Source organism: Tympanuchus pallidicinctus, unplaced genomic scaffold (genome assembly GCF_026119805.1).
Source record: "Tympanuchus pallidicinctus isolate F22 unplaced genomic scaffold, pur_lepc_1.0 scaffold2, whole genome shotgun sequence".
NCBI classification, from domain to species: domain Eukaryota; kingdom Metazoa; phylum Chordata; class Aves; order Galliformes; family Phasianidae; genus Tympanuchus; species Tympanuchus pallidicinctus.
In genome coordinates, this window is record NW_026294721.1 from 10,142,770 (window position 1) to 10,168,555 (window position 25,786).

At 36.9% G+C, this 25,786-nt stretch overlaps 1 protein-coding gene across 9 annotated transcripts in view; it reads right to left on the reverse strand.

Moving 5' to 3' along the window:
- The window catches only part of SORCS2 (sortilin related VPS10 domain containing receptor 2), a 527,145-nt gene that overhangs the window by 57,378 nt on the left and 443,981 nt on the right, over window positions 1-25,786 (reverse strand). For all 9 annotated transcript variants that reach the window (XM_052683127.1, XM_052683125.1, XM_052683126.1 and 6 more), the window contains exons 8-12: window positions 22,041-22,130; window positions 13,625-13,804; window positions 9,054-9,200; window positions 7,684-7,786; window positions 298-374 (exon numbers count right to left, since the gene is read on the reverse strand). In XM_052683127.1, the coding sequence (XP_052539087.1) occupies window positions 298-374; window positions 7,684-7,786; window positions 9,054-9,200; window positions 13,625-13,804; window positions 22,041-22,130 (597 nt within the window). The remainder of the gene's footprint in view (window positions 1-297; window positions 375-7,683; window positions 7,787-9,053; window positions 9,201-13,624; window positions 13,805-22,040; window positions 22,131-25,786) is intronic.

Genomic DNA, 25,786 nt, shown 5'->3' on the forward strand with positions numbered 1-25,786 from the left:
CATTAGCATAGGAAGATTACTGAAATTACAAAAAACCTAACTGGACCGCATGCTTCTTATGCAAGATATTAGAAGATTTGTAAAGAAACCAGAATATTTGAGTTTCAGGGGAATCTGACAGCCCAACCAATTTAGATCTTTGCAAATCACCTCCTTAATTTCTCAGTATCCACATCTTGCTTGCAAAATAATGCCCACCTGTCTCAAAAGAGTTGGTGTATGAAGATAAGGTACACATAATAAAATCCAACATATTGGGTAAATTTAAAATTGCCTTCAATTATTTCAGTTTCCTACCTGGCGCCATGTCTTCCCACAGTCAGATGTGATGTACATTTCTTCTTTATACTCAACCAGCTGAGACCCCAGGTTACCTGTCACAAAAGATAAGGAAAGAAGGGGGCACCCAATTAACAAGAGAGACTGGAAATAGTTCTGACAGCAGTCAGAGTGAGAACAAAACTCAGATGATGAGTAGTTTTATTTTATTAATTTTATTATCAATAGACATAGTCTCTTAAAAAAAAAAAAAAGCGCATCTTATCTATTTAATCTATTTATTTATTTACATTCCTAGTTGCACATAGGCAGGAGCAACGAGGCTTAATTCTGACACTAAAATGTGTATTTAGGATGTAAGTTCGAAATGTACATGAACTCAGTACCATACCTTAATCACATTATGTAAAATTATTCATTTTGAACTTGAATTGTTTAAAAAACAAAATGTTTTCAATGTAAGACTTTATGGAATGGTAGAAAAATCCAGGATCTAGATAAGTATGTAAAAACTGAAAACAGGGGTTACGGTCCAAAAAGCTCTGTAAATGCGAAAGTCTAGAGTAGAATTACTGCTGTATTTAAGTATTCACCAGGAAGCCATGGAGTATTTTGACAAATTACACTGAAGAGTTGCAGCTAGCATTCAGATTACTGTGAAGATTACTGACTTTTCCATACAAAAGTCTTGAAACAAACTTTTAAATCAAGATCGTAGAAGATGTAACCCCAAATCTCTATCTTTTAACTTGTGTTTAAAACAGCAAATCATTAAATCACCAGTTCACAGAGTTATAGGGGAGAACCAATCATAGCTCCAAATCCTTTCTAAACAATGTCCCTTTAGGGGATTTTGTTTTAAATATATGCATTACATGCTTTTACAGTAAAAAGAAAGAGAGAAGTTATCAGATACTCAAACAGAAGAGATTAGGAAAGAAAACCCATGAGATTACAATAGCAGTATGTAATTTCATTTGTGTGTTATATAAATAGCTGTTTTTACCACCAAAACAGATCTGTTTATGGAGTATGGCCATTACAGGTCCTGGAGAAGAGTAACTGTGTGCACTGCTCAAAATACATGCTCTATTTGGACCATCAAAACTGTGTGTGCTACGTCACTTAATGGTTTACCTATGTTATTTAATCCTGTATACAGCCTAGATGAGATGATGTTAAACTTCATGTAGAATCAGAGAATTTACAGGATGGAGTTCATTTATTTCAACCGCCCCCTCTTGGTTTTACCTCTTTCCAGCCAACTCCATGCTGGAACTCCATTATCCAACTCCATTTATCAAGTAGTTCAGCACAGATATAGTTGGCTTTGTCATTGTGAAAATAAGACTCCACTCTTAGAGACCATTAGGCTCCTGGATAAATGCCAATTATTGTCTCTCTTACCTTCTCGTCAACAGAACTCTATTTACATGAGTGGATCTTTATTTTGAGAAGGGCTATGGAGCTGCACTTTAAAAAGTGCAGTGGTAAATTGCCTTAGCTAATGGAGAGTAAGTCTGCAAACTGACATCATTAACTTTTGTTTCATTAGAAAGACTTTTACATCCAGCTGACACATTAATAACAAAGGTATCAGCAAGATCTTTGTAACTGGAGCTTTGTCAGGACAGCCACGACTCCTCCTTAGAGGAGACCTTGGTTTTACCTCTATTGCCTTTTCTTGGTAAATGAACAAAAGGAGATGGACTCAGTTATAGTTGCAGAGAAACACTATTCTGTCAAAAATACAACTAATGACAGATTTGGCATGGAGATGGATTGCTTTGGGAAAGAACACTGCTCTCTAACCTTTGAAAGCAGCCCACTTTATTGTCAAGGGTAAAATAAAATAAAATAAAATAAAAAAAAATGCAGAGGTGATCCATGCAGGGACTTCTGATTGCTGATGTAATGCTCTGGGCATTGATGAAGGCTGAAATGTCCAATACGTCCAGATTTTTTTTAGGAGAAACATATCTACCACTTTATTTTGGAAACTTCATAAAGTGAAATCTACAGATTATGTCTCCAAACCTTTCTGTTTAATCTATGTCAAAAACGTTACGGATTTTCCCTATTTAAAGAATTACATTGTTTAAACTTTCATATCCTGGTAAAATGCAACTTCAAATACATTGTTATATTTGAGTCAAAAGTTTTGATTCAAGGCTCTATCTCAAAGTGTGTGATGTTACTGAATTAAGTCAGCTAACAAGCACAATTAACAGCCTATAAACATGTAACCCTATAAACTCCTTTCCAGCAGCTCCAATTCACCTCAAATGAAATGCAAAGAACGTCCTGACATTAATAACCTTATAAACAAATAGCAGCAAAGTCACACAAGTGCTCTATTTTCTGAGCTGAAATACCCTAAAATTTCTTTTCTGTATCTGAATGCAATTATGAGCCATATTTGTGCTAAAAGTGGTGGCCAATAGAACAAAACAAAACTGACATCACAATCAAGGGTATAGAAGGTAAGAAATAGTCAAATTCTGTTCAGCTCTTAAAGACTGGGAGCCAACACTTCAGTCACAGACATCAAATGTCTCATCCAAAAAAAGAACAGTTTTTAAATGCCATACTGCTACCCACCACATTCTGGTATGTTGTAACTTAACACAACCCACGGATATAACAGTAAGCTGGTTATCTGGAGAATCGTGCTAAATTTTATGCTCTTTATTATAGCTGTAAAAGTCTGAAGTAAGTCCTCAGATGTGTCAGTACAACATGGAATCCTTTCATCATTTTATTGGGTATTACATCTCAAAATCCTTCTGTGGTAACAAGTAAAGGTAATATAATACACTGAGCACAATTGAAGTTCATACTGAAAAAGTTACTGCATCTGGAATAGGTGAGGTAACCGTAAAACACAAAGTTCCATCTCTACAAGAGTGGCGAGGCTGAAAGTACAGGGGCACTGACTGCTATTCCATGCATTTCTCCCAGCTATTCCTAACTTTGCACATGCCAAATTAACAGTTGATAGCACAGTGATCTGATTCTGAAATAAAACAATGCACTTTGATGATGATCAGTGGACAGTCAAGCTCTCTTGAAATGTGGTATAGTTGTGAGAACGCAAAAAGACACCAAGAGAGTTAGCTAATTTAAAGTTCCACACAGCTCAGGCATTTTAGCAGATATCTCTAGTCATGCAAATATGGGAGTTCAATTTCATTTACAATTTATTATTAATTTACATGTTTTAATCACTACTTATCACTGCATTAGTCACATTTTTAATGTGATTTTAGACATGCTTACCATGAGAAGAAATAATCCCTACAAGGAACACTTCAAATATGGAAAATCTTTTTCAGCCACTGAAATTTAGCACACAGGCAGGTACCTACTCCAAAAAGGTAAATGCCCTGTGCCTACACTGCCTGTTAATTAATGCAGCTATGACATCTCTTTAGCCAATGAACAAGCTAAAATGTCATGGCTTGTAAACTACTAGTCAGCACAGAAGATGCATGCAACCAATTTGTGTTTCAGGTCCCAGATAGACTGCTTTTTGCTTGGCAAAACAAAGAAGTGTTTGACTGAGGGAGTGACTCACAGTCAGAGTCAGGGAACATGGCATGAGAAAAGTCTTTGGGAATTGAAGGATCTTTACTCTAGAATGCTCTAGGAAATGCTCTGTCATCTCACTGTTCCCTCATCCTTTCTGTAGTGGCAGTTCTGTATGCTACTTCTGTGAAAAATGTTATAAATTTATCACAATATATGCAGTGTATTTGAGCCAGATGTGACAAAAAGTAAACTGAACTCTGCAGCACTTCCTCGATGTGCAAAATTTACCGCTTGCTTGGCTTGCCATCTGGACTGGAAACTAAGCAGAGAATTACAGTAAACCAGCACCTGAAAAGTCTACACTTCTCTAAACATTCTTCATAAAAAAGTTCTCCAAATTTATTTTAAAAAATTTACACATCAATTGACACACATTTCATAGCTGATACTGTGAAAAAAGAAGTCACTGCCAAGATTAAAAATCAAATGCAATGCAAAATCTTATTACACTTCTTAAAGGGAGCAAACCAGTTACTTGAATGAACACTTTAATATACAGCTATAAAACTTAATATTCTGTCTGCAAAATTTATATATATTTATAAGCTACAAATACATTTTCCTTAGAACTACTTACACAACTTTAATAGAGTTCAATTTTTATTTGTAAATGTGATTTATAAAAGATGCAATTTTAACATCGCATTATTAAATTTTCCCCAAAGGTTCTAGGCATTAATGTTATTTTCTGTTTAATTATTTTTTTTAATGAAAACAATAATCAGACGTCTCTGTGGTCTACTTTTCGAGTTCAAAACAATCCTATCAAAACAATCCTTAAGTCACAGGTTATGCTTTCAATTGTCACAAGCAACTGTGTTGTATCATCTTTCTGTTATGTATCCAATCTCCACATTACAGTGATTTTGTTGCTGCTGTTTGGCCTCCTGATTAATAAACGCAATGCTCTCACTGAGAGGAGCAGTTTCATCGTTCTTATGGTTACAAACTATTCTCTGATTTCCAGTTCTTACCATACATTCACTGAACATCTCTTTACTTGCATTTGTTTCTATCCCATGGTTACACTTTCAGGAATAAATCATATTCTTTATTGGCCTTTATTTTTCTCAGCTAATGAGATTCTCCATGTAAACAGAATCTCTATTTCCATCAATTGCCAAGTAGTCCTTCTTAGCATCTGCTCACTGGTCCTGAAAAATGATTATCAGAACTGTACACACTGTTACTAGTACAGTATTTTGCCAGATAACTAATATTTTCCTCTCCCTGTTGGCTATTATTTACCTACTTTACCCTCCAAATACATTTCCCTTTTCCACAGTGCAACGCATTGATGGTTCATAGTCACACTGATCAACTGACATTCCTGGATCTATATCATCATCTGCCACTTGCAGATGATGTGCTCTCACTAATTCTAACAGTGAAATTCCAATAGAGTGTAATGTAGTCCAGATAATCTGATTTCTGTATGTGCAAAGAAACCAGTACTTCTGTTGATTTGCATGTGATTATCAATGTTGGGAATCAGGACAGAAAAAAATGCAAGCTTGTTGTATGTAAATTATTTCTGATAAGAAGGGTAAATTTACAAGGATATCAGGTTTGCCAGATAAGAGTGGGGACATGCACTGAATCTACATGACCTGAGCATTCAAACCATACAAATGCAAGACAAAATCAGAGCTGAGTCAGGTCATCCATTTGCAAGCACGCAGATGCTCTTTCATACTTACAAAACAAAGTCCTGCTCTGTTTGCAACCTTCAACCAGAGAAAAATATATTGCACTATCCCTGGAAAATTTTTTCTTACTTTACCTGGTGGCTATGAGTGATGGCATGTCTACCATTTTAATTCCATAACAAGTTGCTCAACAATCAGATCAGATGTAACACATCAGACTGTTTCTTAATGATATCTGGATATAATTAAAAAGGCTCCCACGTTGAGGAAAGCTGTTATTAGCTTATTTACCAGGCATGGTAAGACATCAAAGTGATAAAATCATACAGAATAAGTTAGGCTCGAAAAGACCCTTAAGATTATCAAGTCCAACCATTACCTTGCACTAGCCCACCTCTAAATGATGTCCCTAAGTGCCACAATCATGCCTCTTAAATACCTTCAGGACAGCAACTTCACCATCTCCCTGGGCAGCCTGTCCCCATACCTAACCATCCCTTACATGAAGAAATTCTTCCTGACATTCAATCTAAACCTCTCCTGGCGTGACATGAGGCTGTTTCCTCATGTCCTATGTCACTTGTCATCTGAGAAAAGAGAATATCCATCTTGTTACAAACTCCTTTCAGGTAGCTGCAGAGAGCAATAAGAGTCTCCCCTCAGCCTCCAGACTAAACAGTCACAGTTCCTTCAGCCACTCCTCAATGGTCTTGTTTTCCAGGAAGGAATTAAGTGCAAAGTACTCTTCTCCAACATGCCATCCATTTTATCACCTCAGAGCCCTGCACTTAAGAAGTATCCACAAAACCCAACCAAATGAAAATAAATCAAAATCCCCCAAAGTATCAATTAATCACATCAGATTATAATGCAGGGACAGAGAAAAATGAAATACAAGTGCCAGACTAATTTATAAAATCACATTGCTTAATTTGCTTCAAAAAGGCAGAGGCATAAAGTAAGAAGCTACATCAGAATAGGAAGCACCGTTATGTAAAAAGAAGATCCTTGAGATGGTTATTATTTTTTGAAACACTGAAATGTATTAAACGTGAATTAAATATCTACTTAGATACTTCCAAGAAATGTATCCACAAAGGCATCTTATATATTCTTAGTCTCATTCTCATCAATAAAAACAATGCAGCATTTTCCATTTAGGTCTGCTTCCAGTAAAATATCTTAAACTCCATTTACTGTAAGGAAATCTAGTTATATTGAAGTAATAGCAACTGTCATTGTCTTTCAACACCAAATATGTTTGCTTTGAAATTCTCAGGAAATTTTCAATCTAATAACCCTTCTATAAAACACTAGCAGAAATCATTATAGATTAAAAACAGATACATTTTCATGAAAAGAGAAGTAATACATGCGTGTATTTAATCTAAACATAGTTCAGAACAATGGAATAAAATAACGAGACGTAAAAAGCACTTTATAACTGTTAACATTTCAAGATTTTAAAGCAAAGGAAAAGAAAATCAAATGAAATGAATAAATGAATCACAAGGGTACAAAATAAAACAGACTAACGTGAATGTTTTTAGTGATGAGTAGTCAATACTCTGAGGGAATTTCTTTTATTAAATTCCATTTCACAGTAACGTGGTCCCACATGCATGTTATAATGGAACAGCACAAGCATTGCTCTCAGCACTAGGACACACTTGCCTCTTTCACTTCATCTCCCTTTAGTTGGAAAGGAATTTGTAAATATTACAAAACAAATGATCTTTATGAAGAACAAAGACTTGGCCACTGTTTAGATTTATTGGATTTACTGGGCTGTTCATGATGCCAGAGGAGATGGTAAGGATCTTCACTTCCAGGCAACATGACAGGTCCTTCAGCCATCACCACTGCTTCATACTTCATTAATGGGGAGAGAGACACTAAACAACATAGAGAAACATAATGGCATTAACTGTTACAGAGCTATCCTAGAAGACTGAGCTCTGGGGGATTCAATTAACTTTTACTACATCTTTTGATCCAGGGATCCTGTAAAAGAACGTTCTTCAGTGAGAGCATTCTTCAGTGAGAGCCTTATTTTGGTAATGTTTCTATAATGGTAGATGCCATAATCCAAAATACTAAATCAATACTAAATCAACAATTCCTACTACATTTCAGGTCTTGCAAAATAATGTTGTGCTTTTACCTGCCCCCATGATGAGCCCTGGTGCAGTATCCTTCGTATGGACTGTTCCTGACACATACGGATTATCTGCCCAGCGGAGATGGAGGTGAAGGTAGCAATCAGGCTTGTGGGGGAAAAAGAACAGAGGTTGAAAAAAAATAAAATGCTGGTAACAGTTATGCTTATGTGATAATGAAAGCCCACGCAGAGAACAGTTGCACTGATGTATCCCTACAGAGAATGGCTGTTGCCAGTGGAGTCTAGACCAAAACACCACGCTAAGCCATCTAACAAGAGTGTCTCCATAGTCTGACTGACAATAATAAAGAAGTTGGAATGAAATTATTGTATAAAAAACCCATGTGACAGAACTGCTTAAAGTCTCTAGCTAGCAGCAACAGCAATAATTAGAATGTTTGCTGGTCTCAAGTACTTAGGTAAAATGATGATTAATTTAAAAATTAGGTAACATTTCTTTTTTAGAAAAAAAAATCATAAAAATAGTTTAATGACTTTTGGATGATCACTATCTCTCTTAGCTAAGCAACTTACTGCCTCTTGCACTTACTGAAGTGGCACTTGGAGGTCATTATTGCTGCCTGCCAGTGGTGCTCAGCAGCTGCTGCTTCTGCTATTCTTCCACTGATCTGAGAGCTCAGATTCAGGACCCATAGGCTTAAGACATATAGCACAGTCCGAAATTTTCAAACAGGAGCCAACATCTCCAGCCCTCTCCTTTCTATGTGGAGAAGGATTAAATTTCTGCCAGTAGCAGGACTGAAACCATTTATTTTGCCTAGAAATTCAGAGCCTGGAGTCCCCATGAATGGAGAATCACTGACAAAAATATGAAGTTTTTCAGTACAGCGCAAAAAACGAGATATTATGGGTAGCTAGGACTACAATAACATCAACTTAAAAAAAAAAAAAAGACTTTTTGATGCAATTAAATGTGATTTTTATTTCCAAGCAACTGTCAAGAGTTCCTTTAACAGGGTTATCTTGCTTTAAGATGAAATAAAAGTATGAAAGATGGAAACAAAAAAGACATTGGTAAGATGCATCTGATGTGCCTCTTATATCCTGAAACAACTTACTGTTATGATTGTTCTGAATTGGGTTGTGTGGATGAAACACAAGAAAAGCTGTCTTCTTTGCATCAAATTAAGCTCTAAAATAAGTAATGCAGAGCTATAGGCGGAGTCATGACTCACTGTACAAGATGACTGGACTAACAGCTAGCTAAATCCCTGCTCATGTCACGCAAGTAGATTTGTGTATTAATTTAACTGGTAATCTCAGCACAAAGCTCCTGGGTTGCCTGCACTGCTACACATACTGTCCATAGAAATCATTCTTTTGCAGTTCAGACAGAGGATGGGACCACTTACAGGTTTGCAGTTGGTAGGTTTTCCATTCATATCAATGTCTGGAGGGTTTAGAAAATCCCAGTCACGGCCTTTGTTGTAGGTTATTAGGGTTGTAACTTTCCCATCAATCTTCTGGTTGGCCAGAAAGACTCCTTTTACACCCCTGACCTGAAGCATAAATGAGAAAAAAGTTATTAACCAGCATATACACATTTTTTTGGCAAGGATTATTGCTGATCAACTGCTCTTTTGTGTCTCTGAACTGCATGCCTCTAGTATTTTCTCCATTATGGAAATGATCGATAGCTTAAAAGAGAAAAAATAAAAATACAACAAAGTATTAAGAGGAAAAGGACAAAGAGGTAAGATCTCATATCAAATTAGAAAGTTTCATTAAGAGTGTCCCTGTTTACCCTATGATTACTTATGAGGCTTTCTGTATTATTGAAAAATTCTTGGAAACATCTATCTACTCATACACCATTTCCAGCATAGTATAGCTGCCCAATGTGCAGGTCTGAGCATGAACAGGAATATCTGCCTCTTACTATTTACTTTTTATCAGAAACACTTAGTTTCCTCTTTTTTTTTTTTTTTTCCCATTCTTCTCTCCCCCAAATACCACTAACTTCCTTTGATACACATTTTAAAAAACGTCTGTGCTTAGGCTCAAGAGAAGGCATCCATAGCAGCAGGCTAAAGATTTGATCTCTATCATTCATAAATATATTTCTTTTTCTAAGGAACTGACCAAAGTCTACAGAGATTATATTCTGCTGGTTACAGTAATACCCTAGAACTTGGAAATACATTTAAATCCAGATAATCAAATTTTCCATAACTGTTTTGCTACCCAAAGTTCTCACAAGCTCCTTCCCCCTTAAAACCCATGTACATGTGATTAGCTTACTCTTCCAGGATGCTGGAAGCTCAGCATTGACTCAAGTCAACAGTCAATTGCATGGTAATGCAGGTGATAAAAGTGGAAAAAATAAGGAATGTGCATTCCTAACTGTCAAAGCTACTTCAACTTGCTGGGAATTTATTATGCATTCCTTCTTCCAAAGAGAGCATGAACATGAATGCTGAGCAGTTCAAACATGTACTGAGGATGGTAGAGCTGCATTACAATTTCTGTGCATATATTTTTTGTAGTGAATACTATTAAATATTTAAGCAGTAATTAGATCAAGGACTGCAAGGGAGGAATCCCTCTTCTTTGTAGATGGCAAAAACAGTAATACTTAGTGAATATTTTTTTCTTCTCTCAGTCTTGTTTAATAAATATCAATCGCTCCATATAATCATACAGTGAGAATCAGACTGAAAAAGTTCTTCATTGCTATTCCCATCTGTAATCCAGCCAAGGGGCTAGGTTAACTTCACCTCTGCAGAATATGGAGTTTGAATCCTATCAGGCACAGAAATATCACGAAAAAAATTTCAGTGTCTCAATTAACTACACTCACCAATGCTCTAAAAGATATAAGCTGACCAGCACTTCAGCACTGTTTTGAAAGAAAGGCATAAATTCTACTTGAAATAATAGGTTTCAAGAGGCATCAGTCTTCAGAGAATGTTCAGCAGAATGAGGTTTGGAGTGGTGCATTAGCTAAAAAATAAAATAATAATAATAATAAGCAAATAAAAATAAAAATGGTAACTACACTGCATAAAATTGGCAGCTTTAAAACCTCCCTACCACTGTATAGCACTTTCCAATATATTTGTCTTGTGACTTTTGGAATCTCATATCTGAATTTTCTGTAAATATTTTAAGATCTGTATGTTGAATTTACCTACTGGATTCAACTGTGACAATGAGACAGACAAATTCTTTGTCACTTTCCATTCCTTGACTTATTTTCCTGGTCTAAAAGTGGGACGTTAGTGTCTTTCTACAATGAAGGGAAAAGAGTTGCATAGCAAATAACATGCTGTGCAGAAGAGGACATTTAAACACCAGGGAGTGTTTAAGTGCTCAGCTTCAATCCAGAAGCTATCTAAAATATGAAAGTGGTTTCCTAGAGTAAGACAAGTCAGGGAATTCAAGAACGCCGTTCCTTTGGCTTTCTTTTGATTTTTTTTTACTGTAGCTGTTTTTCCACTTTCTTATTGTGGTTCCTCAGTACTTTCAGAAAGGTCATTTGCACCTTACAAACCTATTGTGTAAACACTTTCACTGTGGTGGCTTTGTAATCTGTGACAATAATTACTGCACTTTTCTTTTAGTAACAGTTGAACAGTATTTGCTACTAGTGTTCAGATAGGCCCACAGTGTTTATTAGCAGCAGTTACTGAAATACAAAAAAAATGCAGTTATATAACAATATGCGATTAAAATTTAAATGCCTAAGAGTCACTGTTTAGGCAAGAAAGTAAGCATGGAGAATAAATGCTCCAACTTGTGGAGCTCTTAGTCATCCAGGAAACAAAACAGGATCCAGTATAGAAGTAGCACATTTGGGTATCTGTTTTCAAATATGACTGAGTCAAATTTGTGACTGAGTCGTGTCAGTGGCACTTGATACAAATTTCAAAGGCATACTGCTTTTGGAGAGTTAATACTTTTGCCATTCTTTGATGTGAATATTTGGCAATTATTCCCCATCATATTTGCAACGTTAGCAGAAATGAAATATTGTACAAAGAAGACAATGTACATAAGAGAAAATGAAAGCAGACAAGTAGAAGAGTAGATGTACCAGCAAAAGATGAAGTGAAGACAGCAACAGGTAATGAAGAACAACAGTGAAAATGTTAAGAATTACACACTGATGGAAATTGTCAACCACTGAAGATCACCTCTGTGTTAAAGATTTCTGTTCCAATTATGGGATACATGCATAAAAATGTCCACAGCGAAAATCAAAGTACATTAAAAAAAAAACAACCCAAAAACACGTTCCCACCGTCTTCAACTTATCTTTATTAGCTATAAAGTGTACATAATCCACATTCTATTTGCAGATACGAATAGATGATCACTATTTAGTAAAGAAGACAAACACTATATTTATTTTACAAGCTATCTGAAAGCTGCAGGCTTTCTTACTTTAAACAAATAAAATTGCCCTCCTATGATGCAACCTAATTCCAAAAACAATTCTAAAGATGTAGAACTGTTTTTCAATTACTCTATCATTTGCACATGTTCTTTTTAATGCAACCTTACAAATTAATTCTGTGTACACAATGATCTAGGATCTCTCACTTTTGTTCATTAACACTGTGAAATTCTTAAATTACGAGTGACACTGAATTAAATAAGTAACTGTTGCAGACAAAAGGAGAGTGAGAGTTGGCATCTCCACACAACTGATGTGCTCTAGGTGATGCTGAGAGAAGAGATAGTGCCTTAATCTCTTATGGCTTTGCATCCTACAGGAATGACCAAAAGCAATGAGCTGCAAAATACTGCTCCTAGTATATCACCCTGTGGGAATGTGGCACACAATTTACAGCTTTACTCACTAAAGTAGCTCTATTTCTAAATAGGGTCAGCATAGAAAATAATCTGTGCGTAAATTGGTAATTAGTAAATGTTTTACTCTAGCTATTTGAAAAGAAAAAGCTAATCAATGATGAAGAAGATAAAGGAGGGAAAAAAAATGCTATCATGTTCCCACCAAGAAGAGCCTATTTAGAGCCATTTAGCACCTCTGTAAGTGCAATACTTGTAATCAGAATTACTGCTGACCGTTTCCACAAGAAGGCTGGTACATTTAGGAAGACCTGTTTGTAAAACACAAAACAAAACAAAAACAAAACAAAACAAACAAACAAAAAAAAAAAAACCCAGAAAACTAACACCAGACAAGTTAGAGCATAACAGTGGCCAAAGTGGGTCAGAAGAAAGATCAATGTCGTCTGAAATCCTGTTAATGGTCAGTACTATATGCTGTAAGAAAGAACAAAACCGGTGCAAATGTACATCTTGCTTCACATGGAAGTCAGCAGCAGGAAGAATTGAATTGATGACAAGTTTGTGCCTTCCAAAACGCTATATTCTTTATTCATTTATCTCGCGAAACACACGAGAGATAAGATCAAAGATAGAACTGTTCATAAGATAGCATCACATAGCAAACACTGCTGGCACGATACACCCTGTGAAAGCAAGTGAATTTGCTGTCCAGTATTTAATTTTGTTGATTCTTCACTTGTCAGAGGTGACACAAAACCTAGCACAAGGCTCTCGGGTTTATTATTTAAAGATCTACTTGCTAAGAGACTCTAAGTCAGGAAGTGTACCATGGAGAAGAAAAAAAGCCATACACAGGCAGCTACATAACTTCCTCCTTTAATAATAAATTGTGCTGTCAGTTCCATTTCTCACATGCAGAAAGCCTTGATCAACTCTGGTTTTGCACATCCCTGTAACATCATACCAATTATCTAGTTCTTAGAGCCCACTGCACACTAGCAGGAAAAGAGAGAAACACATATATAGTATGATATACTAACAGCAAAAAAGAAATCCTAGCCTTTTTACATTAAAGACAACTGTGAAAATTATTTATATTCATAATCCAAATAAAAGAATGAAAACTCCACCTAGACCACAGACATTGGAAGAACTAAAAGCCTACCTCCAGAATATCTATCAGGACATTTTCTTCTGGCTGCTTCGTGCTCCGGACGTTCTCCAGCAGGATAGAATAGTAAATGCCTTGTGGGTCGGATTGGTACAGATTGTATGTGTCTGTCTGGTACCATTCCTGAACAGCCACAAATACCTGGTTTTCATCCGTACTGATTATCTGTAAATCCTGTAGGAAAAGAAGGTACAAACGACTATTTTTTCCATCATTTAAGTGGCACAAGCAATAGGTCTGCCAGAAAAGTTGAATACTACTGTAGGGAAAAATGCATCGGGAAGCTAGATGACAGTAATTTCCCAACCTAATACTAACTAGCATGCTGCACCCCACCAGTTTGAGGTGGTTGGGCTCTGCCTTCTGGCTTGAGGTCATCAGAGGGATGATCCCACCAGCTCAGCGAAGACCCAAAATCATCAGTGTGTGAAAGTTTTTACAGGAATAATTAAACAAAAAACATTGTTTCTGGCTTTCAACATGAAAACAAATGCTACTGATTCTACCATTTGGATTCATGAATGAAAAGGAAAAAAGAAAAGTGAATGATTTTCCTAGATCTGAATGCAAGTCCATGGAAAACTTGTGAGTTTTGTAACACTGTAACCTAAAAAATAATCCTCAGGTACTCAAACAGCTAAGAAATATTTTGTCCATAACACATAACATAACAAAAAGAGACGCAGCAGTTACGCAGAGGAAGTAGTATATATTGTGCACTGATGTCTGTTATACTATGTAACAGTACCTACTGAATATTCAACAATAATAAAATAAGAGTCAACATTCTGCATTTTCTCAAGAATCTCAGGCATGAATATTGCAATAGCTTTCTTAACAATTTTCCAGCTCCTTCACTCCAAAGTTCTCAGACAAAAAAACCACACAGATAAGAAAAATAATTTAACACTAATATTAAACAGAAGAAATAAATCAGAAAGTGGCAACACTGAGTTGAGCTTAGCAAACAACAAAAGGGCCTGCGTTTACAAGTGGATAAGGTTGCAGAAAGTCAGATGTTGGGGCTACATACAAAGTGACATCTAGTCAAGGAGGCAGAAAACTTGTAAATTCTTTATGACATTCTTGGCACTTATTAGGGAGATTGTATAGAGTGCTGGTCACCCGGTAACTGGAAAAAAAATAACTAGGGTGATTGAGTGAATATGAAATAAAGCTAGCAAAAATGTCAAGAGAATATAAGTTTGGGGAAAATAAGCTTTAAAAATGAAGGCTTCAACTCCTGCCTTAAACCACATAATACTGAAGTCACCTTTCCATTTACAGTGTGAGATAGTTGCCCTGATTATCCTGTAAGTAGGAATAGAATTGAAACAGAGTCAGAGAAAAGAGTAAATAAACAGTACTTTGTTTTTATGTTTGGTCTCGGTTTTTTTTTTTCATGGAAATCTAAAAAAAAAAATTAGTCTTCTGTGATGTCACAGTTTGCAGCAAAGCTATCATTTACATAATTATGCCATGAACAAAAGCAATACTGCAGTGAATGCAGATACGTTTATTTGGCACTGGTGACACCACACCTCAAGTACTCTGTTCAGTTTTGGGTTCCTCACTCTGAGAAAGATATTGAGGCACTGGAGTGTCCAAAGAAGGCAATAAAGAATGACCTTAGAGGTCATTCCCACATACAGGTGGGAGGCAGTGGCTGCAGGGGTACCAGTTGCCATTCTCATATCTCAAACAGTGTTAGGAGCTGCAGGTCCAGTGGAAGAACTGCATCCAAAGCTAAAATGTGTGGTAAAGATGAATTTTGTAAAGTCTGGAAAGACTGGGTGAAAGAGTGGTTTGGCTGGAGTACCTTACTGCAATAAATGCAGTCATATGGCTGTGACTCTTACCAAGAAAGAGATATACTGTCAGACTTTTTGATGTCCTCTTTCTATCAGGAAACAACTTAAGTCCTGGTTTTAGCAAGAAAAATTGTCTTTCCGCTTCCTTGAACTTGGTTCCTTTCATCTAGCATTTACACTTTCAGATTTCCAGTGCAGCCTTACTGCTATTTCTTTTTGCAGTGATTTCTTTTTCCCTCAGGAAGCAGAGCAGTCCTTCAGTTACAGTACTTTGCATTAATCCTGCACCACACTTTCTACCCACTGTCTTGATATAATTCTCTGGGAAAATTAATTGACAAAAATAATGAAAATTGCAAATTTCATGTCTGATTCCTCAATATTCCTTAAAATCTCGAATGACAGACTCTTTAAAGTTTAGCTGAAACAAAATAAGACTGTCATGTCACTCTTTTACTATTCCTTTTGCTGGAATGCTGAATTTAAGAGGAAGAAACTGATGAACAAACACAGCATCTGAGTCTTCAGTGTGCCACCTCCAACACATCAGCCCAACTGCCCACTGCACATGACAATGAGAAGTCAGAAAGTTTTGCTAGGCTGAACTTACTGTCCAGGGCACTTCAGTAAGGAAAATATAAAAGAAACTCAAAATTACTGTTTTTCTAATCTTACAGTTCATGTCAGAATTCTACCCCCTGCCCTACGGACATTTAATGGTTAGACTGCGTGAGACATTAACCTAAGCAAGTGAAAAATTAAACAGAGAATCACAAGGAAGGAATTTATAACAAGTGCAACAGAAATAAGCACTCAGAGCTGTGTAGTCTCAGACTTGACCTCCAGATGCACCACATTTATACCCCTGTAATCTCTTAAGTACAACCAAGGTAACAGGATGGCACATATCCCAAAGATAATCTTCCTAATCTTCCTTGCCTGGCTGAGTAAAACGGTGCAAGGCGAGAAATCAATAACAAGCTACACTGTGAAGAAAAGAAGAGTTCCTTGAATCCACCTCCGATGGATTTGTACAACTTGGAGCCATTCAGATCGATGGCTGCTACAGCAGAGATTCACTTGCTGGTGCCATGACACCTCCTGGGAAACAAATACTATCACTGCATCAAATACCACCACTACCCGCATTTCTATTTTGTTTCTCTTTATTTTACATTTGATAGACACTCCAAAATCACTTCAGAAGGATGGAGATGCAGCTGCACACTGCTCTGTTGCTTGGCATGGAGAAACAGCCTCCCTTGGGCGTAGGGGCTGCCCAAGTGACAAAACAAGTCCTGGGGGATAAACCAGTTGCTAAATGAACTCTCACAGTCCCAAGACTTAGTAATTCAACCATAACACAGCCACAGCTTCAAGACAGTTTTGCCTGCTGACAAAAAGGCTGCACGAATCTTTCCTGCCATTTCTGCTATTAATGAATGGATCCATTTAAAGGTATATCCTTAAAACAGTAATGAAAAGGGAGCTTGACAGAGCAGGGAATACACGCTTCAACAGACTTATAGCTATTTAGGGAGAAGGAGGAAAAACAGCTCAAAAATTTTTACTCTTGATAGCATTATATCTATTACTGAATGACACAGAAGTTTGAAAGAAAACCTGTGATTAACACAGTGATGTATGTCCCAGAATGAGTCAAGACACAGGCCTGTTTAGTGCCCTTTAGAGCACTAGGTGTTAATCAAGTAAACAGAATATATTCAGTTAGCAAAAAGGGTGTATAGAAAATTCATGTTACCATGAATACATTAAAGACATTCAGTTATTTCAAAAGTAATAGGATTTTATTATTTTGTTTTTATTTATTCCCTGTAATCTCTCTTCAATCTTGGCTACCTCAAAAAAAATTTTAGTGCCTATCTCACATAATATAATATGATAGAAAAGACATACAGAGATCAAGATAAATGAAATATGCTTCTTTCACTCCATATCCTTGCAGAACTAAGTATTTACTTTCTGAATTGCAGTAGGATATAATTGCTCCATTGTTCAGTTTTTGTAGGCACCATGAACAAATACAATAACAATAAATGCCTTCTTTCAGATCATAAAAGGAGATCATACCAATAGAGTTTATTTTCCAGAGGTGGGATGGGGACTCAGAATAATTAATTACAAACTGCAAGAGTAAAAGTTTACATGACTTGTAGCAGATTTCTTGGTTTAGTCAGTGTTTTTGGCTAACACAAGAATAAAGTACTTTCCACTTCCAGTGTTAGTCATATTAAGGCACAACTTAACATCACAGAATCATAAGGGTTAGAAGGAACCTCTGGAGAGCCCAACTCCCTGCTAACATAGGTTCTCTACCAATAGGTAGGTTGAGCAGGAAAGCATCCAGGCAGGTCTTGAGTATCTCCAAAAAAGGAGATAATATAATAAACATGGATCAGAAACCAACACGCTACTCCTGCAAAGCACACTCCCCTAGGCAAGGGCAATCATTGCTGAAGGGATTTTCGTGCAAGACAAGTGTGGTGGTTGGTGGGGCTGCACCCAGCATCCCCCAGCAGAACCACCCTGCCAGAGGTAGCAGTTAAAGCCCTGCTCCAGGCTGAAAACAGCTCAATCTGAATTGCTGAAACTCTTGGGACCTCTCTAGAATTCCCTGGGACAGATCCTCATGGCCAGCACATGACTCCTGCAAAGTACAGGAGACAGTGGCGTGATTCAGTGTGGTGTCACTATCCAACATGCTACAGAAAATCCCTCAAAAGCAGCTAAAAAAACCCTGATTTCTGTTCATTAGACGACTACCACCAGCTCTGCTCTGTACATACACAGGTACTATTGTTACAAAAAAGCAGCCTGAAGTGGCACAGTGGACCCAGAGACGGAAAGAAAGAACAAATTAAATGAAGTTTAGAAAATGTAAGACTTGGCTGAAGGCTGGTTCTATCAGTCTTTGATAGATGAGTAAGGAGGCCTTGAGATACAGTGCTTTCATCCTTTTCTCTTTTTTCTTTTGGGGCTATGTTTAGAAAAATACAAACATAAATGCAAATATAAGCAACATAAAAATGATTAAAAAAAAAAGGAATAATTTTCTGCAGATCTTCAACCTCTTCATATCAAAAGAAAACAAAAACATCAACATTTTTAAATTACTCCGTTTGAAAATGCTCCTTCTATCTCCATAATAAAATTACTGTAAAATGTGTCTGTGCTGCACAAGAACAATATCAGAGAAGTCCAGCAGTACTCTCTCAGGTGAGAGCCTGGAGCTCCAGAGGGGGCTCTTCTGATGATTTCAGACAAATCCTTGACCATCCTGTAGTACTCTCTGACTTGTGTACAGTTTTCCCTTCCCTATGGACACTGACTACTCCATCTCTGGGCAGGTACATGCCACATCACAGATACCATTTGGAAGATGATTTTTTGAAGTCTCATGTGTCAGTGTTTTTGCTGATATCCCGCTCCTTTGCAAAATTTCTCCCATTATTTGCTCATATTTATCTTTCCCCTTCTGCCCAGATTGGACCAAAACACATTTTTGTTGCACTCTCACTGAAATACCATGGGATAAAAAATTTCAGAGCTGCTCTATTTTCTGTAATAACCAACATTTCTGCTGATCTCTAAAGAGATAGCAAATCACTTTAAAAAATATATCTTTTACAGAAAATGTTAAAATCTCTCACATTCATTGCTGCTCTAATTGATGTCTGGCTTCCAGGCCCTCTTAGTGAAATTTTCAGCTCTGTTGTGAGCAGATACCAAAGAAACTTCTCTTGAAGGCATCATCAAAATGCTAAAGATATACAGAATATTTCGTTCCACTCATCGGGTACAGCCTCAACTAGGAACAACATAAAAACATTCTTTTCCAAATGAAACAGTCAATCTGTTCCTAGCTAGCCCCTGACTCTTTCCAAAATGGAACTGTTAACTTCTAATTTATTTACTCAGCCAAGCCTCTAGTTAACCTCCTTAGAAGGAAAAACGAATAGACAAATAAACATAAACGATACTGGCAAGGACAAAGAATTCAGTATTCAGGGTTATTTCAAACAATCTAGATACATAAGACAGAAACAGCAGTGAGTTATGGCTGACACTTTTTGAATGTGTCAGAAATGCACTCAGTAAGATCACATGTCCAGTAAACTAATCATCTTTTACAGACTAATGGATTTGAAGGCTAAAATTGGGGATTAGATCTCTTAGAGTTTGCTCTTCATTTTTTTTCCAACTATTATTTCTGCACAACATATGACATGCAGGAGGAGCAAATCCCCCTGAAGGGCATTTAGATACAATTTTAAAATTTCAGTATCTAGAATTTCTGTCACTTTTCTTGGCACTTTTTCAAATACCTATCACCAACACTAATAAGAAATTGAGCAGAGTTTCTAATTTGAACAAGGCTGGCTTCAGTTACCATTTATGGGTCCATCTTTCTCTTCTACAGCACTTTCAAGTCTATTAAGTACTTTCTCAAAAGAAGGAGGCTTCTTCACAATAATCAAGCTGCCTCTTGACCTTCCTTTCTGAAAGATAATTTATACTTTTTTTCTAAGACCATTTTTTATTCAGATCATTGATCTCAGTGATATTTTCTGTAGATTGACCCCACAAATACAACAGAGGCCATAGTGAACTGTAATGAATGAGTGGAGAGGGATCTTTTAAACTGGTTTTAAAGCTAACAAAAGCTCCATTGGAGAGTGATCTACATCCCTCACTCCTTATCTCTAGCCCTTCAACAAAATCTACTGATGTTCTTCACAATGACAGAAACTAACCCATTACGAACATGATGCCTACAGGAACCAGAAAATAGTCTTACTTAGTTGTGGAGAAATGCCTGGCTCCTTTGCACAATATGTCTGCCCTTCCATTTCCAAACAAAAAATAGTTTTACAACACGAGCTGACATAGCCAACACTTGCACTGTTGTGCTGTTAGTTCTTCAGGAATTTGGACAAAACATTCTGATTGAGAGAATTTTAACTGATTTAATGTACTGACAATTAGTATGTAATTTTAATTATTTACTTGGGTATTCAGAAATAAGAAAACATGAACACTTAAACACTGATGTAAACACCCTTCCTTTCCAGTATGAGATCAACTGAACATCTCTTTTCTTTGTTTCCACATTCTTTGTTTCTATTTTATGTTCATTCAGCCCCTCCTGACTACTTCAGAGAGGCAATAGGCTGTGAATGAGTGGAAGTTGGGGTCATCTGCCAGAGGAGTTCCTTCTTTTTCTTTCCTTGTTTATTCTACTCTTCTATTGCTCCTTGCTCCTTTCGCCCTGGTGCAAGTCATCCACCCATAAGCTGCAGGCACTTGAGGTCCCTGCCCCCAACAGAAGTTGCTGATGGTCTGTAATCCATCAGACTGCCCACATTTGGAACATTTTAACATTTACATCTGGATATCCCCGTTGTTTTCCTAATTACAAATTCCCCCAAGAAAGCATAAAAGGGTACACTGAAGGCCTTGAAACACTGAAGTAATTATGTGGGAGGGCTGATATATTTACCTGTCCTTGACTATCCATTGCCTGTCAAAATAAATAAATAAATCAATAAATTGCTATCTGCGTAATGCTACTGGGAATGTAGCCAAATCTCAGGTTCATGTCCAAATAATATCTGAGGATTTTAGTTGAGAGTTTTGTTAATATGCTGTATACTTAAAAGCAGAAGTATTCAGACCACTGCTTAGTTAAAAATATATATAATTATTTGTTTTGCAAGAGTAGTAACAAAGCAAGGAAATAAACTGTACTGCATTGTCATTAACTGCTTGGTCAGTGCATTTCAAGATATGCACAGATGGTACTTCCTAGTTCTCTAATACATAAAGCAATGGAATCACACAAAACCGCCTAAAATATAACATTAGGAGGTCTGTAAAATAAATCCCTGCTAGAGGCAGGATGAAGTGGGAGGCCAGACAACGTTACTTGGGTTTTATCCACTGGGTCTACAAAAGCTGCTAAGTCATATTTCTTCAGACGCCTTCTAAGTATACAGAAAAACACGAAACATATTGTGTGCAGCACAAAATTTCAATTGCATCATTCAGACTGCATAGAAATATCTGTCTGTGCTTTACTGCTAATTTACTGTGCAAATATAAAAATATTCTAGATTTAGGGAAACTCTCTAAAAAACTCTGCCATTCTTTTCAGTAATTAAAGTTCATATGGGGGATTTCTTAATGAAATAGAGCATCATCAGCTGCTGAAACTCTCTTATATTATACTTATACCAAAAAACACCACATGGAATTAAATTGCAATTCATTCCTGAAAGAACACTGGTATTGTACTGCTATTGGGTGTGTAGCACTGCTTCAAAGAGCTCAGAAACTACTGTAGTAACTGATGACATATAGGCTAGCCTATGTTCTTGCCCTCTATGGTTAGAGCTACTACTTCCCCACACTAAACATAAAAACAGTAGGGTAAGAATATACCACAAATCAGAAATTCACTACAACGAGAAATTATCGTCTTAAATCATTGAGGTTTAAGAAAGAAATGAGTAAAGCTAGTTTAGGTGGAAAGAGAAGAATAAAAATACAGAAGTAGGAAGAAAAATGTGTGAACTTACTTTTGGCAAGGCATATTTTGGCAACTTCATCTGCACAAAGCCATTTCGACGATAGGATACATAATACTTGGTCCGATTTGCTGATGTTGTCTATACAAAGGAAAAACAGAATTGTTTGGTAGTTGATGGTTCATATTAGAAATTTTTATTACTATTTTTTTAAGCAAGGAACTGAAATATATAGTTATTACTTCTACTGTATTGGATTATCTTGCACAGTGTGCTTATAAAAGAATATATCTGAAGTTGTGGGAAAATAGCATACTCAAACTTGTCTCCCTCTCTTTAGAAAGAAGAAAGTAATTTCCTTCCTTCTTTTTGTCAGTCCATCTGCTATGAGTGATACCTGAGATGTCACTATCTCACTGGCCTTGTCCTTTTTAACTTATTTACACTTTCATCCTTCAGCCTCCCACGTTTCTGCCCTTTTGTGGAAATCCCCTGCCAGCAGACAGGAGGAAAGAAGGTGGTACAGTGGCTGTGAACACTAGATGCCTCAAGGGCAAGTGATTTGCCAGCAACACTACTCAAATAAGCATAAAAGACTGAATAAGCCATGCTAACATTATATAAAGCATTCATTATGTTTGCCTAATATTGCCTTGCAGGATGAGACATTTCCCACTGCAAGATGCTAACATGCAGTACAGAAGACAATGATGCAATTCCCACATCTTCAGTCAGCCAGTTTGAAAATCAATTACATGTCCTGAAGATACAATTCTATGCTTAAACACAGAGGTAAGACATATTTCAACTGCTTTCTTGTATAGAACTGAAGACAAATTACGTTTCTTATCTGGGATTTTATGAAGATTTTCACCTAAGAAAGCCAACAGAATTGCACATTGAAAAACATACCAGCAAATGACTTTCTCCACTTTATAATAGGAAATATAGAGGTAATATTAAGACTTTTGCATACGTCCTAAAAAAAACAATGCAAACATTGTTCTGATGCACCGTGCTGAAAATACTCAGTAGCCACCGTAGCCAGAAATGAATGCCAAAATGCTGTATGACAAAACCACCAGGGGGAAAAATATTCTTATGGCAGTTTTTCACATCCTCTACAAATATGGATACTGCCTTGCTCAAGCAGACAAATGAAATTTTACTGAGACAGAAAAATAGAGGAGATAACAGTTTAAGAGACTCTTTATTCATTTGTTTTCACTTCAACCTCCTAAGTCATATCAGAGCAAAGGAAGGAAATAAATGGAGCAAGCTGATGGTTAAATGAAAGGCAGCAATTCAATGTCATTTATGAAAAAACCTTAAAAATTAATCTAATTCAGGGAAGATACATGTCAAATGAAGGTTCACTGTGGCTTCCATAATACTAAAAGGAGATTAAAAAAAAAAATCAAGGTTTTGCAGTTAACTGCTTGGTAAAGCTCCTAATTAAATCAAATGGTGTTTGCCACATTGAACACAGTATTTGGCAGTACATTATCACATTCTTGAAGTATGTGTTTATAAAATGAACCTGATTTGGAGAACAGCCTATCCCAAAGCAAGTAAGCTTGAATTTTTTTTATTTTTTTATTTTTTCTCCTAATAGAGCTGATGCATGATAGCAGGCCCACTTGCTTTAATATTTAAAAATATCTAAGACTGTAATCATCATTTTACTGTTTTTTTAAACCAGTCTTTTTTATTGGTAGAAAGGATGTGATGCCCTTTAAGAATATGATTTGTTAAGTGATGGATTAAAGCAAAAAGTTCACCATTTATTTAATTAGTGTTAAATATCAGTCTTATCCATCTTACAGTACCCTCCTTTTTCATTATGCATTTATCTTATGTGACTAATTTTAAATGACAAGGGATGATGGAAGGCAGCAGAGGACTAGAATTGAAGGAACTAGTTGTGCCAAGCCTTGCTGACATTAAAGGCTCGTCTGTCTTACAAATAGTCTCAAAATTTTAATCAACCTGCTAAAATCACCTCTAAAACTGCCTGGCTGTCAGTGCAAACTAAAGAAAGCAGCGAGTGCCAGAAAGCTCTTGATCTTCACGGATATAGACATACCAAAGACATTGGGTTGAGTACTTGGTTAAAGCCTGTGAACAGGAACAGGACTGGTCCTGCAGACTGCCTTGCTCTGGTTCACGGCTGGCAGTTGGGGTGGATGAGTGACACTTGAGGCAACACTATAATCTCAGGCTCTCCTCTTTCTACACAGATGACTGACCATCTTTTTTTCTGACAGATACTGCTATGATATCAAGAGCAGTCCCTGGTCTGATTCTTACTTACTTTGCAATGTTTTAGCCTAGTGAAAAATGAACTTTCATGTGGCTTCAGAAGTATGCTGTTTCTCAGATGCACAACTGCTGTGTGGTTTCAGTGGCAAAGCTAAAAGCGATGTACTGCACTATACCTCAAAGGTGGCTGCATTTCAGATGTGACTAAAATATCGCAGAGATATCTTCTGTTCCTCGGTAATATAGATGTGGTTAACTGTGAGCCAGCTAAGCAACAAGCAAGATTTATAGTGCATACTGTGATGTACTGCAATAAGTCTAAAAGGAAAGGACTAGAGATGTTCCCCCTTTGTGTTTACATCTTCTGCTGGCATTAACAGACCTCAAAGCTACAGAGACCATTTTACCAGTGGCATAGTTTTGCAAAAGCAACTGTCCAGTATTTAATGCACACGTTTCCAAGTTGCACCTCCATTTCTTCTTTGCCCAGACTCATTACATGACAGAATATTAGCAGCTCCGGATGCAATTATACAAGATATCTGGCAACACACATATGCTTGAGGAGGAAGCAGTCTTTTTTTTTGCTGAGCACAGCAATCTGTAACTATATGTGGTGAGATGCAATTCTCACCATCTACAAACTGTGAAATGGATTTTAGAGTGTGCTTGGTGGGAGTCGCAGATAATAGTACCTTTGAGAAAAATTGGTGCCATGAATGCAAGATTTGAGCTGAAAAATGCCCACTTGAATTCAAAAATTCTTTTCTAACTCCATTTCACTCCTTTGTAGTGCTAAATGTTTTAAGTTGTGTGGGTCTTTGAAGTTGCTGTGCTGACCTAAAGATGTACAAATCTTTTGCCTCATTATCAATTGACAAATCCTTTCGGAAGAAACAGCCATAAGGGGAAAGCTGTAGACAAGTCAGTCTAATGTATACCAAGGTAGTAGTGTGTGTACTGATTGACACTGTACTGCCTTCCTGCAAGAGTCAAGAAACAGACAAGCAAATCATACCCAAGTAAGGGATATATCATAGCCAGTCACTGAGAAAGGTACACACAGCCTCCCTAAGAAAATATTAAAAATCAGGTAGAACATAACCTTTCTTTGAGAAGTTCTCAGCTCTGGCAGATTCAAACCCCAGACAGTCCCAAGCACGATACTTTCGGCTCTGCTCAAGCTGCACTTGGTTGGTGCAATAAAGTCAACAGAGCTCCAAACTAGGTTTGTGCAGGCAAGGCTGTTTAGTATCATAGAATCATTGAAGTCGGAAAAGAGCACTAAGATCATCTAGTCCAACCATCAATCCATCACCATCATGTGCACTAATCATGTCTCTCAGTGTCACATCTCCATGTTTCCTGAACATCTCTCCAGGGACTCTATCACCTGCCTGGACAGCCTTTTACAACCTCACCACTCCCGAGAAGAAATTTTTCCTAATATCTAATCTGATGCCAGGAATTACATTATTTGAAAATTGAATAACCCCAGCATAATTCCATCACAAATTGTTTTCAAGCTATGGCTG